Source organism: Pongo abelii, chromosome 5 (genome assembly GCF_028885655.2).
Source record: "Pongo abelii isolate AG06213 chromosome 5, NHGRI_mPonAbe1-v2.0_pri, whole genome shotgun sequence".
Taxonomy (NCBI): domain Eukaryota; kingdom Metazoa; phylum Chordata; class Mammalia; order Primates; family Hominidae; genus Pongo; species Pongo abelii.
Window position 1 is genome coordinate 157,147,258 of NC_071990.2, and position 12,249 is coordinate 157,159,506.

The 12,249-nt window shown below is 39.3% G+C and overlaps 1 protein-coding gene across 1 annotated transcript in view; it reads right to left on the reverse strand.

Annotated features, from left to right (window-relative positions):
• The window catches only part of NOX3 (NADPH oxidase 3), a 60,274-nt gene extending 50,712 nt beyond the window's left edge, over positions 1-9,562 (reverse strand). Inside the window, exons 1-4 of the mRNA XM_024248914.3 lie at positions 9,476-9,562; positions 8,757-8,852; positions 8,534-8,644; positions 7,121-7,205 (exon numbers count right to left, since the gene is read on the reverse strand). Coding sequence (XP_024104682.2) covers positions 7,121-7,205; positions 8,534-8,644; positions 8,757-8,852; positions 9,476-9,523 — 340 coding nt within the window. The 5' untranslated portion in view covers positions 9,524-9,562. The remainder of the gene's footprint in view (positions 1-7,120; positions 7,206-8,533; positions 8,645-8,756; positions 8,853-9,475) is intronic.
• Between the last annotated feature and the right edge of the window lie 2,687 nt (positions 9,563-12,249).

Genomic DNA, 12,249 nt, shown 5'->3' on the forward strand with positions numbered 1-12,249 from the left:
AAAATGGAAACTATTTGCTAAATTGAACATAAACATTGTCCAGTATTTCTAATTGCTGTTTTCTGATAATTATCTCGAAGTCTTTAAAAAGCAAGTAGTACGTCTCATAGCAAACATATCGAATGTTTACTATACAACAGACACTGTTGTAAATGCTGTAGGCATATTATCTGATTTAACCCTCCTCAGGTATCAGCCTTCTTCTCATTTCACAGACCAGTATTCAAAGAGTTAAGGAATTTGTTGTTGATTCGTGATGAAAGTGGTTTAGTGGTTTGCGTGACTAGGTGCCCCATCTTTTGACCATCAAGCTGTATTGCTTCGTTTGACTAATGAGCAATTATCATACCTGATTTTTAATTGAAAACTAGTTTTTTCTATGGGCTTAGATAAAACTCTGAATGGTTTACCTGGTGTCTTTAATCTAGAGTCCAACCATTTCTAAGGCTTCTGGCTGATCACAATATTTGGAGTCCTCATTGTAGGTTGGTGTGAATGCTCCTTTTATATTCTGCCCCTTGACCCTTATTCCTCTCCTCCTAGCTTTCTTTAATTCTCTCTCCATAGACTAGGGCACTCCAGACAGGGAGTGAAGCTGTTCCCAATTTACAGAAATAGAAACTGAGCTTCGGACCAAGTTTACTGATGTGTTTACCATTGCATAATCCATGTGTGATAGTCAGAAAGAGAAGGCAGGATAAGTTTTTATATTTTATAACTTTTTTTTTGCAGGATAAGTTTTTTATATTTTATAATTTTTTTTTTTTTTTTTTTGAGACAGAGTCTTACTCTGTCACCCAGGCCAGAGTGCAATGGCACGATCTCAGCTAACTGCAAACTCTGCCTCTCGGGTTCAAGCAATTCTCCTGCCTCAGCCTCTGAGTAGCTGGGATTACAGGCACGTGCCACCATGCGCAGCTAATTTTTAGTAGAGATGGGGTTTCATCATGCTGCCCAGGCTGGTCTAAAACTCCTGAGCTCAGGCAATCTGCCCTCCTTGGCCTCCCAAAGTACTGGGATTACAGGCGTGAGCCACCACGTCTGGCCTTATATTTTATAACGTTCTTCTCCCCTGTAATTAGTTGTTGATCGCAATTTGTTTTCTGTTAGATTGATTTCCACATGAGAATTTGACACTGTTAAATTAAATTTAAGTATGTTGCTTGAATGAACAAAGATATTCAACTATTTATTTATTCTTATTGTCAGGTCTCCCATAACAGAGCTGAAGAAAGTAATGAAGGAGTACGAGAAAGCCCCAGATGGTTTTCAAGAGGCAGCTTCTGAGGGAATGTGTAAAAACTATTCTCTCCAGTATTTGTCACACACTTTAAAGTTCATGTCTTACATGTTCCCTTGCTCTCACTACCTCCATTTTGTTTTCTTTCACAAGGTAGAACAAACAAAGTGGAATATTTTATTTATCTCAGGCATTCTCAGAGAGAAAACTGCTTATACCAATTTTGTTTGTCTAAACATTTTATTTTCCTCTTAGATCTGATCCTAATTTTCCAGCAATCTTGGCTTGGAGCTAAAGATATACCAACCGCTAAATTCAGAATTGTTGTGACTTCATAGACACCAGGGGAGATACTATTTTTGTTCTTTTTTAGACATTATATTTTCCATTCCTTCCCTTCTACATTTTAGGTTTTTAAAAATATAAGTAGCCATGCTGTTTATGTTACAGGGACAAGGGCTACAGAGATGGGATAAAACAGTGACGTGGTTTGATTTCTCTCTCTCTTAGTCATCAATATCATTTCATGTTATTAGATTTGATATTAGTATGTAACAGAAAGAATACTGAAGAGGATACTTCTCAGTCACTTAACTTCTTTCAGGCCCTTTTTTTCCCATCTGTGAAATGGGTAGATTGTACTAAACAAGGTTATCTAAGCCCCCTTCCAGCTGTGTGGCTCCTGTGTCTTTCTCTGAAGTTAACTGGGAACATATTTATCATCTAAAAGGGATTTGTAGACCAATATGGAAGTAATGCAAACACGAAGCTCATGTTTTCATGTTTCCAAAGCCAACTCTGGCTTAAATGGGTGTCTTCAGTCTTGCGGTAAATCCAATGCCATTAGCTATGCGGGGGAGCTCTTCCTGGGCCTCTGTGGACTTTCTATAGTACGCACTTCTGTGCCCTTGGAGGACCGCAAGACACACATTTCCATAACCCACTCAATTGTGCCAGGCTAAAAGGTGCTATAGCTGGATCTTTCTACAATTTTGTGTTCTCCCCGAAGTACTTTTAAGACAGCAGCAATTTTGGAAACACTACACATGCGCATTTAATTGGTATGTGAACTTCTGAGTTCAAATAAGGAGCTTTCCATTGAAGAGTGAACAAAAAAAACCAAATCATAAAGGCTACTATTAGAGCCAGTTGCCCTGAAAAAGTTATTTTACCTTCCTTCTTTCATTTTGGTTTTCAGGAGATCAAAGTGAAGATAACTGGGGGGAATCTTGGAATTGTGGTCTGTCCTTGCTGTCTTTCTGCCTGCCTGTCAGTGATAACAGTCATTTTGGAGTCAGTCACCTCCTAATTAAGCAGCCTTCAGAAACAAGGACCCAGGGACAGATTCTGGCTATGCTTCTGCAGCCAGAATTTGGCTGCAAACTTTTAAACCTGTGGTCTGATTTCTGTAGAAGGATTCGTTGACTCTGGCACCCTGTGTGTGCCACGCATTTGTAAATCACATGAAATCCTGTCACGCAGGACCGGGGATGGAGCTTCCCTGAAGCTCCCAGAGCCTCAGGGGGAACTGGTTAGGAGCAATCCTTGAGGGGTCAGGACTGAAGAGTTTGTGCGTTTAGGGCTATTCTCAAGCCTGGGTCTCCAAATCTTTATTTTCTGGGCATCCTTATTCTGTGCTCTGTCCTCTCATCCTGCCCTTGTTATGTTTATTGATGTTTGTAGACTAATTTTGCAACTCATCAGGAGCTGCACTCAGCTAATTGTTCACTCCTGGAACCTGGCAGAAACAAGCTGCCGACTCTGCCAGGGATTGCTGCCTGGGTCACTATTTAGACACCCCTTGATGGAAGCTGGAGCTCAAGGTACTACTTTTCAATTGGAAGGGTCTTCAAGGTCTGCTGTGGACCAGGGACTCCAGAAAGATCTGCATTAATAAGAACGAAGAGGCTGTGAAACTATGATTTTTATACCCGTAGGGTTATAGGTCCCTGAAAATGATTTATTAGTGGTTGAAGAATGCTCCGGCAGCTCTTATCATAGGCAGACAAGCAGGAAGGCAGGAAGCCAAAAGAAGAGTTTCTGTCACTGCATTTTCCGTGATGTCCTTGATTACAGATACCATTGTTTTGCCTCTTCCCTCCTCCTCCCTCACCTTCTTCCACCAGTCTCTAATTACATCCTTTAATGATTTGACCAATTAAAGTCTGCAGTTCAGCTTATAGGGGAACGGATGAGAAATTAGAGGTTGGCAAGCAAACTTCGATGTGGTCGCACTTTTTCCAAGGTTACACACCTCTATTAAGCCAGCCAGCTATTTGAAATGCAGCATAATGGGCGATGCTAATAAAATAAGCGCAGGGACATTTTCAGCTGCTCCCAAGTGAATCTACCAGAAGAACAAAATGTGAAAAGCAGAGGTGTTTCCATGAAACCAAGGCTTAGCATTTTTTTTCCTCCTAAAAGCGCAGTTGCCAGACGCATTTCTTCGTTCATGTGAAATGTAATAATTGCTTTGTCAGGGTTTGGGAGAAGCGGAGAGCTTTCTCCCCAGCCTCTTGCGTTTGCGGGGAGTGGAAACACCGCAGCTCTGCTGATTGCCGTGGAGGAGTGGGACGAGGGGCACTTTGCTCTGGGTTGCAGTTCTGACCCTGCTGGGGGAGCCCCAGGAGATATCTGGGAGCCTGGCAAAGCAGTGGGGTTCAGGAGGAAGGGGGCCGGAGAGAACACTTGATTCTCTCCAGGGATGTGTGAGGGAAAGAGGGAGAAAGAGCACCCTGCTTTCTCTGGTTGCAGCAGAATGTGAATGTATTATCTTGGACAATCGGCATCGTTTGAATCTTTTCCCTCCCCACACTCTGTTCAGTCCACCCCAGACTGCTCATGACTCCCCGAACAACTCATGCATATGTGTCCTGTACCATTCCCAGTGATTCCTTCAACCTCTCTTGCCTGCTGGCTGGCTCTTACTCATCCTCAGTTTTCACCAAATTTGTTGAGGACCTCTTGTGTGCCAGAAACCAGGGCAGCCAAGATGCGTAAGGCACAGGCTCAGCCCTGGAGGTGATCAGCTTCTGGGGAATGAATTTCACTCTGTGGTAGAAAGTATGACCTTAGACCCCTCAGTGAAGTGGCTGCGTTGGGGGAGGTGGTCCAGGATATGAGTCCTGGGCGTGGCCATGTCTCACCCATTTAGCGCCACGAGGAGGACAGAGCATTTCAGGCAAAGAGGATCCCTGGAGCAAAGGCACAGAATGCTTAGGAACTCCTAGGAGCTGGGTGTGCCCAAGGGGAAAAGCCAGGGGGATGTGGCAGGAGATAAGACTGTGGCGGGGGCACAGGCAGGGGGCACATGCAAGGTCACTGGAGCCCTTGGTCAGGCTAAGGCCTTTGGATTTGATTTTATTTGCAATAGCAGCAAGTGAATAACCCTGTATTCTGCAAATTTCCAACTAACTCTGGTCCTGACAATAATCTGTACATCTCATTGAAAATTTTTTTTTTTTTTGAGACAGAGTTTTGCTCTGATTGCCTAGGCTGGAGTACAATGGGGCATTCTCGGCTCACTGCAACCTCCACCTCCCAGGTTCAGACGATTCTCCTTCCTCAGCCTCCCAAGTAGTTGGGATTACAGGCGTGAACCACCATACCTGGCTAATTTTTGCATTTTTAGTAGAGACGGGGTTTCATCATGTTGGTCAGGCTGGTCTCCAACTCCTGACCTCAGGTGATCCACCTGCCCTGGCCTCCCAAAGTGCTGGGATTACAGGCATAAGCCACCACGCCCGGCCTGTATTAATATTCTTTTAACTCCACAGAAGAAAGAGCATGAGGAGCTTATCAGATATCATACTACCAATCAGTAGCAGGGGTATAAAATAATTTGGTTACCTGATTTTAGTCAACTGTTGCTTATACTAAATTATACTCCATCCTAAAACAGCCCTGACCACACTAGTTTCAGAAAGCTGTAGCTGCTTTCAGGGTATCTTTAACACGGGGGATATTCATTATACGTTTCTAATGTATTGGTATTATTGATACACGATTACCTATAAAGAAATGTACATGCCCAAAAGTTTAAGGAGAAAGCTATTTCATAACACACATTTTTCTTATTCTTTGCTTTCTTTTCTGTTGTATTTTTTTTTTCTTTTTGAGATGGGGTCTCACTGTGTTGCCCAGGCTGGAGTGCAGTGGCACAATTTTAGCTCCCTGCAACCTTCACCTCCTGGGCTCAAGCGATCCTCCCACCAATGCCTCCCAAGTAGCTGGGACCATAGGCATGCACCACCACGCCCAGCTAATTTTTTTTGTATTTTTGGTAGAGACGGGCGTTCATCATGTTGCCCAGGCTGGTCTCGAACTTCTGAGCTCAAGAAATTCACCTGCCTCAGCCTCCCAAAATGCTGGGATTATAGGCGTGAACCACCATGCCCAGCCTCTTTTCTGATGTATTTTGATGCTGGCTGTTTTTCCCCCCTGCTCTCTGTAATATCTTTAAAACTTTCTCTTAGAGTTCAATTCTGTCTTAAAGCTATTGTATTGTGATAATATTCTTGCCATTTTACTGGGTTATGCAGAAATCAAGCTATTTAAGGTTTTAAAGGAAGCCTGGAGATTCCTTGAATTGCTTCTGTGATGAGCCTATCAAGGAGCGATCTGGTCTCTGTTTGGACATCACCCATGATGGGGAATTCAGTATTCTTAGGGGAACTTCATTCTAATTTTAGATAATTTTCAAGGTCCGGAAAAGATTTCCATTCCTGAGCCAAAATCTGTTTCCCTGAGTCTTTATTCCTTCATGCGTTCGCTCATTCATGAAAGGTTATTGGTGCCTACGCATACTTAGCACTATTGTGGGCCTTGGAATACAAAGATGAACCAGCCTTATTTTTTCCCCTTTATCCCTGAGCTGGTTTTCTCTAGGACATGATGTCTTTTTACTCTTATTTCCTAACAAACCACAAAGACCTTTTACAAAGCAGTTCTCGGGTTGGTTTAATCCAGTGTTGAAGACAATCAGGGGGAGCATCTTCCCCTCATGTCTCACTGCACACCCAAAGTTGTGTTAATTGGCACTCGGGCACCGTCTGTCATGTCTTGTTGCTTAATTAAATTCACATTTGTTTTGAGTGTTCCTTTTACTCTGCTTTTTTTTTTTTTAATGCATGAGAGGATAAAAACAAATGAGGAAAACATTTTATAGTTAAATTAGTTTGAGAGAAACAGTCCTGAATCATAACTCTTTATCGCTCAGATAGCCTTTTATTTCAATGTCTTTGTTTTCCAGCAAAACCACAAGCTGGTTGATGACTGCTCCTCCTCCTTTCTTCCTCATCAGAGTTTAACCTTGGCCTTGGATGCTAATTTCTAGTGCCTTCCTCTTGAATTAGAAATATAATAATAGCAATAACACTTTATATGCTGATAAAGCTTCATGTCTTTTCAAGACCCTTTTATGTCTGTTACCTCAATACGATTCAGAACTTTGCTCACATGATCTTTCTTTTCTTTTTTCTTTTTTATTGCCCACGATACTGTTTGACAGTCATTTTCCTACGACTGTGAATAAGATTTTGAACAGAGGTCAATTTTATTTCCAAAGTGAATTATATTGACTAACAAAGTGTTCCTTTTTCAAGTAAGTATTTATTATTGTATTATTAACAAGCTTAACTATTCACAAATGAAGTTTCACCAACTTTTCTTTGACCAGCTGAGGCCTTGGTAGGGGAAAACTCATAGGTAAGTATAAATTGAAAATGTAAAAACCCATTTATATAAGGTTTACAGGGTCAGATAAAGGGCAAAGTTTTCTTTTACCTGAGGGTGAGACTTGGGGAAGGCAGAGTTAAAACAAAACTATGAAGTTAGGCATCAGATATTGTAAAATCCATTGAGCAATTAATAAGTACTTACTTGCATTAACAGCTATCCCATAGGCGACCAGTTTGTGAAATTTGAGGTTTTTGTCTAATTGCCTCCTCCACGGTCCCCTGCAGCACTAGAGTAACAAAAAAAATGCCTGATTTATGGAAAAATTACAATGAAAACAATGTCATGAAAGTTAAGAGAGTAGGAATCAGGCTTTGCCTCTAAACTGCTTAAAGTGGGGCTATGTGACACAAAAGTTAATGGCCATTAGTCAAACAGGCAAATCAAAAGGTTATTAGTTGCTTTGCTGAACTCTCAACTCAAAAATGATTGACTTATTAGTTCTCTGGTTATAATTCCAAACTCTTAAATAAGCCTGCCAAAATACATGCCTCACTCAGCTTCTTTGTTTAAAAGTTTAAGATGATAGCCATCATCCTCATTCATGTGTTTTAGGTAGTCCGCAAATTATTCCTATATATACCAAGGCAAATATGCATTTATATATAAATATTCATAAAATCATGATGATGATTATACAGACATACCTCGGAGATATTGTGGGTTTGATTTCAGACCACTGCAATAAAGCAAATATTGCAATAAAGCAAGTCACACAAAAGTTTTGATTTCCCAGTGCATATAAAAGTTATATATATACCATCCTGTAGTCTATTAAGTGTGCAATAGCATTATGTCTAAAAAAAAGTACATGCTTTAATTAAAAAATACTTTATTGCTAAAAAATGCTGACACAGAGACACAAAGTGAGCACAGGGTATTGGAAAAAATGGCGCTAGTATACTGGCTCCACACAGGGTTGCCAGAAGTCTTCAATTTGTAAAAACCATAGTATCTGAGAAGTACAATAAGGGAAGTGCAATAAAATGAGGGATGCCTGCATAATACAGTATTTTACCTGGTAAAAGTTTTTGAAGGTCTCATTCTCTGCATGCTATTTTGTTTGACAGGAAGCACAGGTAAGTTCCTAACACAGTTAAATCAATATAATTGAGAAATATCCCATTATGTTTGGTAGAGGTTAAAATCTACATAATAAAATCTATGTACTGTGATTATGCTTTTGTGGGTGAGAACCCAGAGAGATGTTTCCTGGTGGTGTTTGTCTCAAAAGCTTATTTATCTTCCTTCAATCAGAAACAATGATGGTTCCAGCTATTATAATGCTTCCATCTTCATGGGGCAAATATATCAGGAAACTGTTGAGCAATGAGTTGAGTGTCATGTAGGAAATCAATGGCAACAGCCAAAGCCAAATCAGATAGATGTACTGATTACTGTTTTTCTGTCTTAGCCTTTCTGTTATTTCTAACAGAGAAACCCAAGTTTAAACAGAATTACTGAGAATTTCATAATAAAGTACATTTTTTGTTTTCCATGGCACTTATATGGGGGAGTCATAAGAGTTGAGATTATTTCAAATATTTTAGTACTTACAATACTTGTCCCTCTTATGAATGAAATAAGGTTTCGACTGATAGGTATTAGAATTAGCATGCAGTTAAAATTCAGGCATAGTGCAGATGCTCGTGCCCAAGCCAGTGTTGACTGTCCACATGTAAAGACATAAAAAAGAGATTCAGGGAAAACAAGGATCCAGGGAAAATAAAATGCATTTTGTTTTCTGAAAAAATAATGTTTAATCATAAACTATACTTACACCCAAAATAACTCGTGTGTAATGGAAAGACTCCTCCTCTTCATACCAGTAGAACGTGTCAATAAACAGATAAAAATTTATTCCCAGCCATAAGAGCTAGAGTAGAAAGGAAAGAGAACCAATGAATACTACCTTCAAGCTTTTTCTCTATTCAAAACCGCTTGGTGTTCTTCTTTTAAAGTGGAATGAAGAGCTTCTCAATATTAATCAGAATTACTCCACATATTTATTTCTCATAGATGAGTTTTTAATAGGATTATAATGGTAATACATTATTACCTTTATTAAAAAGATTTTAAACACATATGAGTCAACTTTAAGTGATTTAATGAAACTACAAAACCTTCTTAATCAATGTTGCTTGACAATGATGTCAAGAAGGAGGAAATCTTTAAAAACAACTCCGAGAGTTCTCTAGAAAAATTCCAATTTCATAGTCTAATTCAAAGACTTCATTTGATTTAGAGAAACACTCATACATTATGCAAAAACAAACTACTTGACTTTAAAAATAATTAAAAATGAGCTCAATCGGAAAACAACTTTGCATGATTCTATAAGGGGAAATTAAGTATATCTACTGAATGTTTTCTAACAAGTTTTAGTCTTTTAACTAGAGTAATACTTCAAGCTATTTAGCATTCCTATACAAGTTTTCCTAAAAATCAAAGACTATTCAATCTATATATTTAAAATTGAATGACAAAAATGATACTTACTACTAATATGGTGGAGAGACCCTCATTCAAAATCCAGCACCCCATCATGATACTTGTTGCTCTTCAGCTGACAGCAAATTTCTTTTCCCTCACCTGTGTCTGGATGTTGGGTCCTTAGTAAGGGCTTCCCTAGTAAATTATTTTGTCTTTTTGTCATAGGAAGCACCTACAGGGAGCAGCTCTCGAGGAATTTCTAATTAAGGACTTCTTGCCAAGGGCACATCACCACGATGACATGCCTCATGACCTGCGTAAATACAAGGCAACTCTCTGTCTAATGATTCCTTTCGTCAGAGATTTTATAAGAAAAGAAAGCTGGTTTTATTAAATTGTCCTCATGTACTTTATACCCGTTCATTTTCTACATGATTGCAGTCAAGATGATAATAAGTCTTTATGTAAATTTGAGAAATAACCTAAGTGCTGAAGGCTGCATATAGCAAAGCTCTTTCTCTATTTGTTATTTTTTCCACTTTTTTTTTGAGACAGAATCTTGCTGTTTCACCCAGGCTGGAGTGAAGTGGTACGATCTGGGCTCGCTGCAACCTCTGGGTTTAAGGGTTTAAGGGATTCTCCTGCCTCAGCCTCCTGGGTAGTTGGGATTACAGGCGTGCACCATCACGCCCGGCTAATTTTTGTATTTTTAGTAGTGACGGGGTTTTGCCATGTTGGCCAGGCTGGTGTCGAACTCCTGACCTCAGGTGATCCACCTGCCTTGACCTCCCAAAGTGCTGGGATTACAGGCATAAGCCACCACGACCAGCCATATTTTTTCCACTTCTTTAATTCCTTTTCCCCTCTTTCAAAAAAGCTCTCTACAGAAGACAAAGAGTGTGGGCTAAATGAATATGAATTAAACCGTCTTTAAGAAGATGGTGAAAAGAGATTCTAAAAAACATCAGATAGAAAACTCTCATATAAATCTAAAAGTGTGACTATCAAAAATGAACTTTTTTGTGGGACTGATGTAATACGTGTCATTAATCACGCTTGGTGCACCCACGCGGCAAGTGCAAATATCCTTTCATACTCCAGTCACCCCAGGAGTGGCTGCACGGGAGCCTCGTCTGTCTCTGATTTTGTGTAAGTCATAGTTGTTCAATATAGTGACCATAATTCTACTCTGCTAGGCAAAATTGTCCCAATTGAAGCAATTTTCTGGCTGGTTTTGGCCCAAATATTTCCTTTACATTTTTTAGACAAGATGAAAATAGGAGGAGAATCAATTTTGGAAAATTAAATCTCTCCCGTTAAAAACCTGGTACGAGTAAGAATTGTGAATATTCATTTATCTTTATTTACCCAGGTACTATTAGGTTAAGGACTTTTCAAGTATTATCAGTTAAATCATACATGGACTCTATCAGGTTGATATTATTATGAGCCCCGTTACAGAAATGTGGAAACAAGCTTAAATGAAGTAACTTGCAGTAGGTAGGTGGTTGGGATTTGAATTCAGTTCTCTTTGATTTTAACATCTTCATTTCTAACCATTACCTTATACTGTCTCTTTTATGAAATATTAATATATGGACCTGTGCACCAAAGCATACTGAATATACAGATATAAATTGCAGTGCTGTAAATAGGACATTTAACTTATAGGAATTTAATTACAAATAAATGTTGCTATGTGTGATTAACTACACTATTTCTACATAATGCCAATGAATTACAGAAAAATAGATGTTATTCTATTGTATTAATGTTCTTTATTTTCTGCATTTTGGGGTGCATTGCAGTCTTGGGGAGAAACTGCTTAAGTTAGGGTTAGCTCATTCCTAGTGATAGCAAACAACTGGTTTGGGAGCATGTCTTTGATATGCAAACCAAACATAGTCCAAACCCCTAACCCTCTCTTTCATTAAACTCTCATACATAGAGTCAACCTTTCCCCTGCCCTTGATCACCTCAGAGCCAGGTACTGGACAATGAGGGACCAACCACACCTGTAGCCCAGGGCCTGCGGAATCTATTCAAACTATCCAATCTTAAACCTCCTCCCCTGATTATACAAACTTGCCCCTTCTTCCCGTGAAAGCCACAAAGAAGGCTCTGCCCCGTGTTCTCCCCTTGATCCTTCTGCCTCCTCATTCATCCTGGTTAAGTATTTTGACAAACAGGTGAGTTTTCTACTTGTCGCCAAGCTCTGATGTGTTACCTCTTTTGATTCTCATTTTCCACATTAGTTTAATGGGACTAATAACACCTAACTTGTAGGGTCATTCCCATTCCCCCTTCACTCCTAATCTGCCTAATACATACACACACTCATAAACACACTCACACATAAACAAGACGATGCTTCTTTTGGAGAAGTCTTGGATTGGCCCATAAAAAATATAGTAAATTTACTTCTTGGAAAGACATCATTTTTTAGGGATTTTTTCACTGTAGAAATATATGAAAGCATAGGCATTTTTGGAAGCATTGACCTGAGATTAGAGTGCAGTTAGTAAGATATCTTTAGTAGCTTCTTTAACCGTGAGCAATATAAAGATGTAAAGTCTTTCTATTCATTTCTTTAAGCCAATAATCTTCCATGATAAAATGATTTGTTATTTCTGAAGTGTTTAGGATTTACATATCTTAGAGGTCTTATTCAGTTGGGTTATAAAAATTAATTCAGAGAGAATACATCTAGAATTTTATACTATCTCTTCTATTTTAGATTCAATGAGTGTGAGGAAGAGTTGAAATGTTCTTGCCTTCTGTGTTCTTTACACAATGTTACAAAGGAGAGACTTATATTGCTGAATAATAGTGTATGGTTG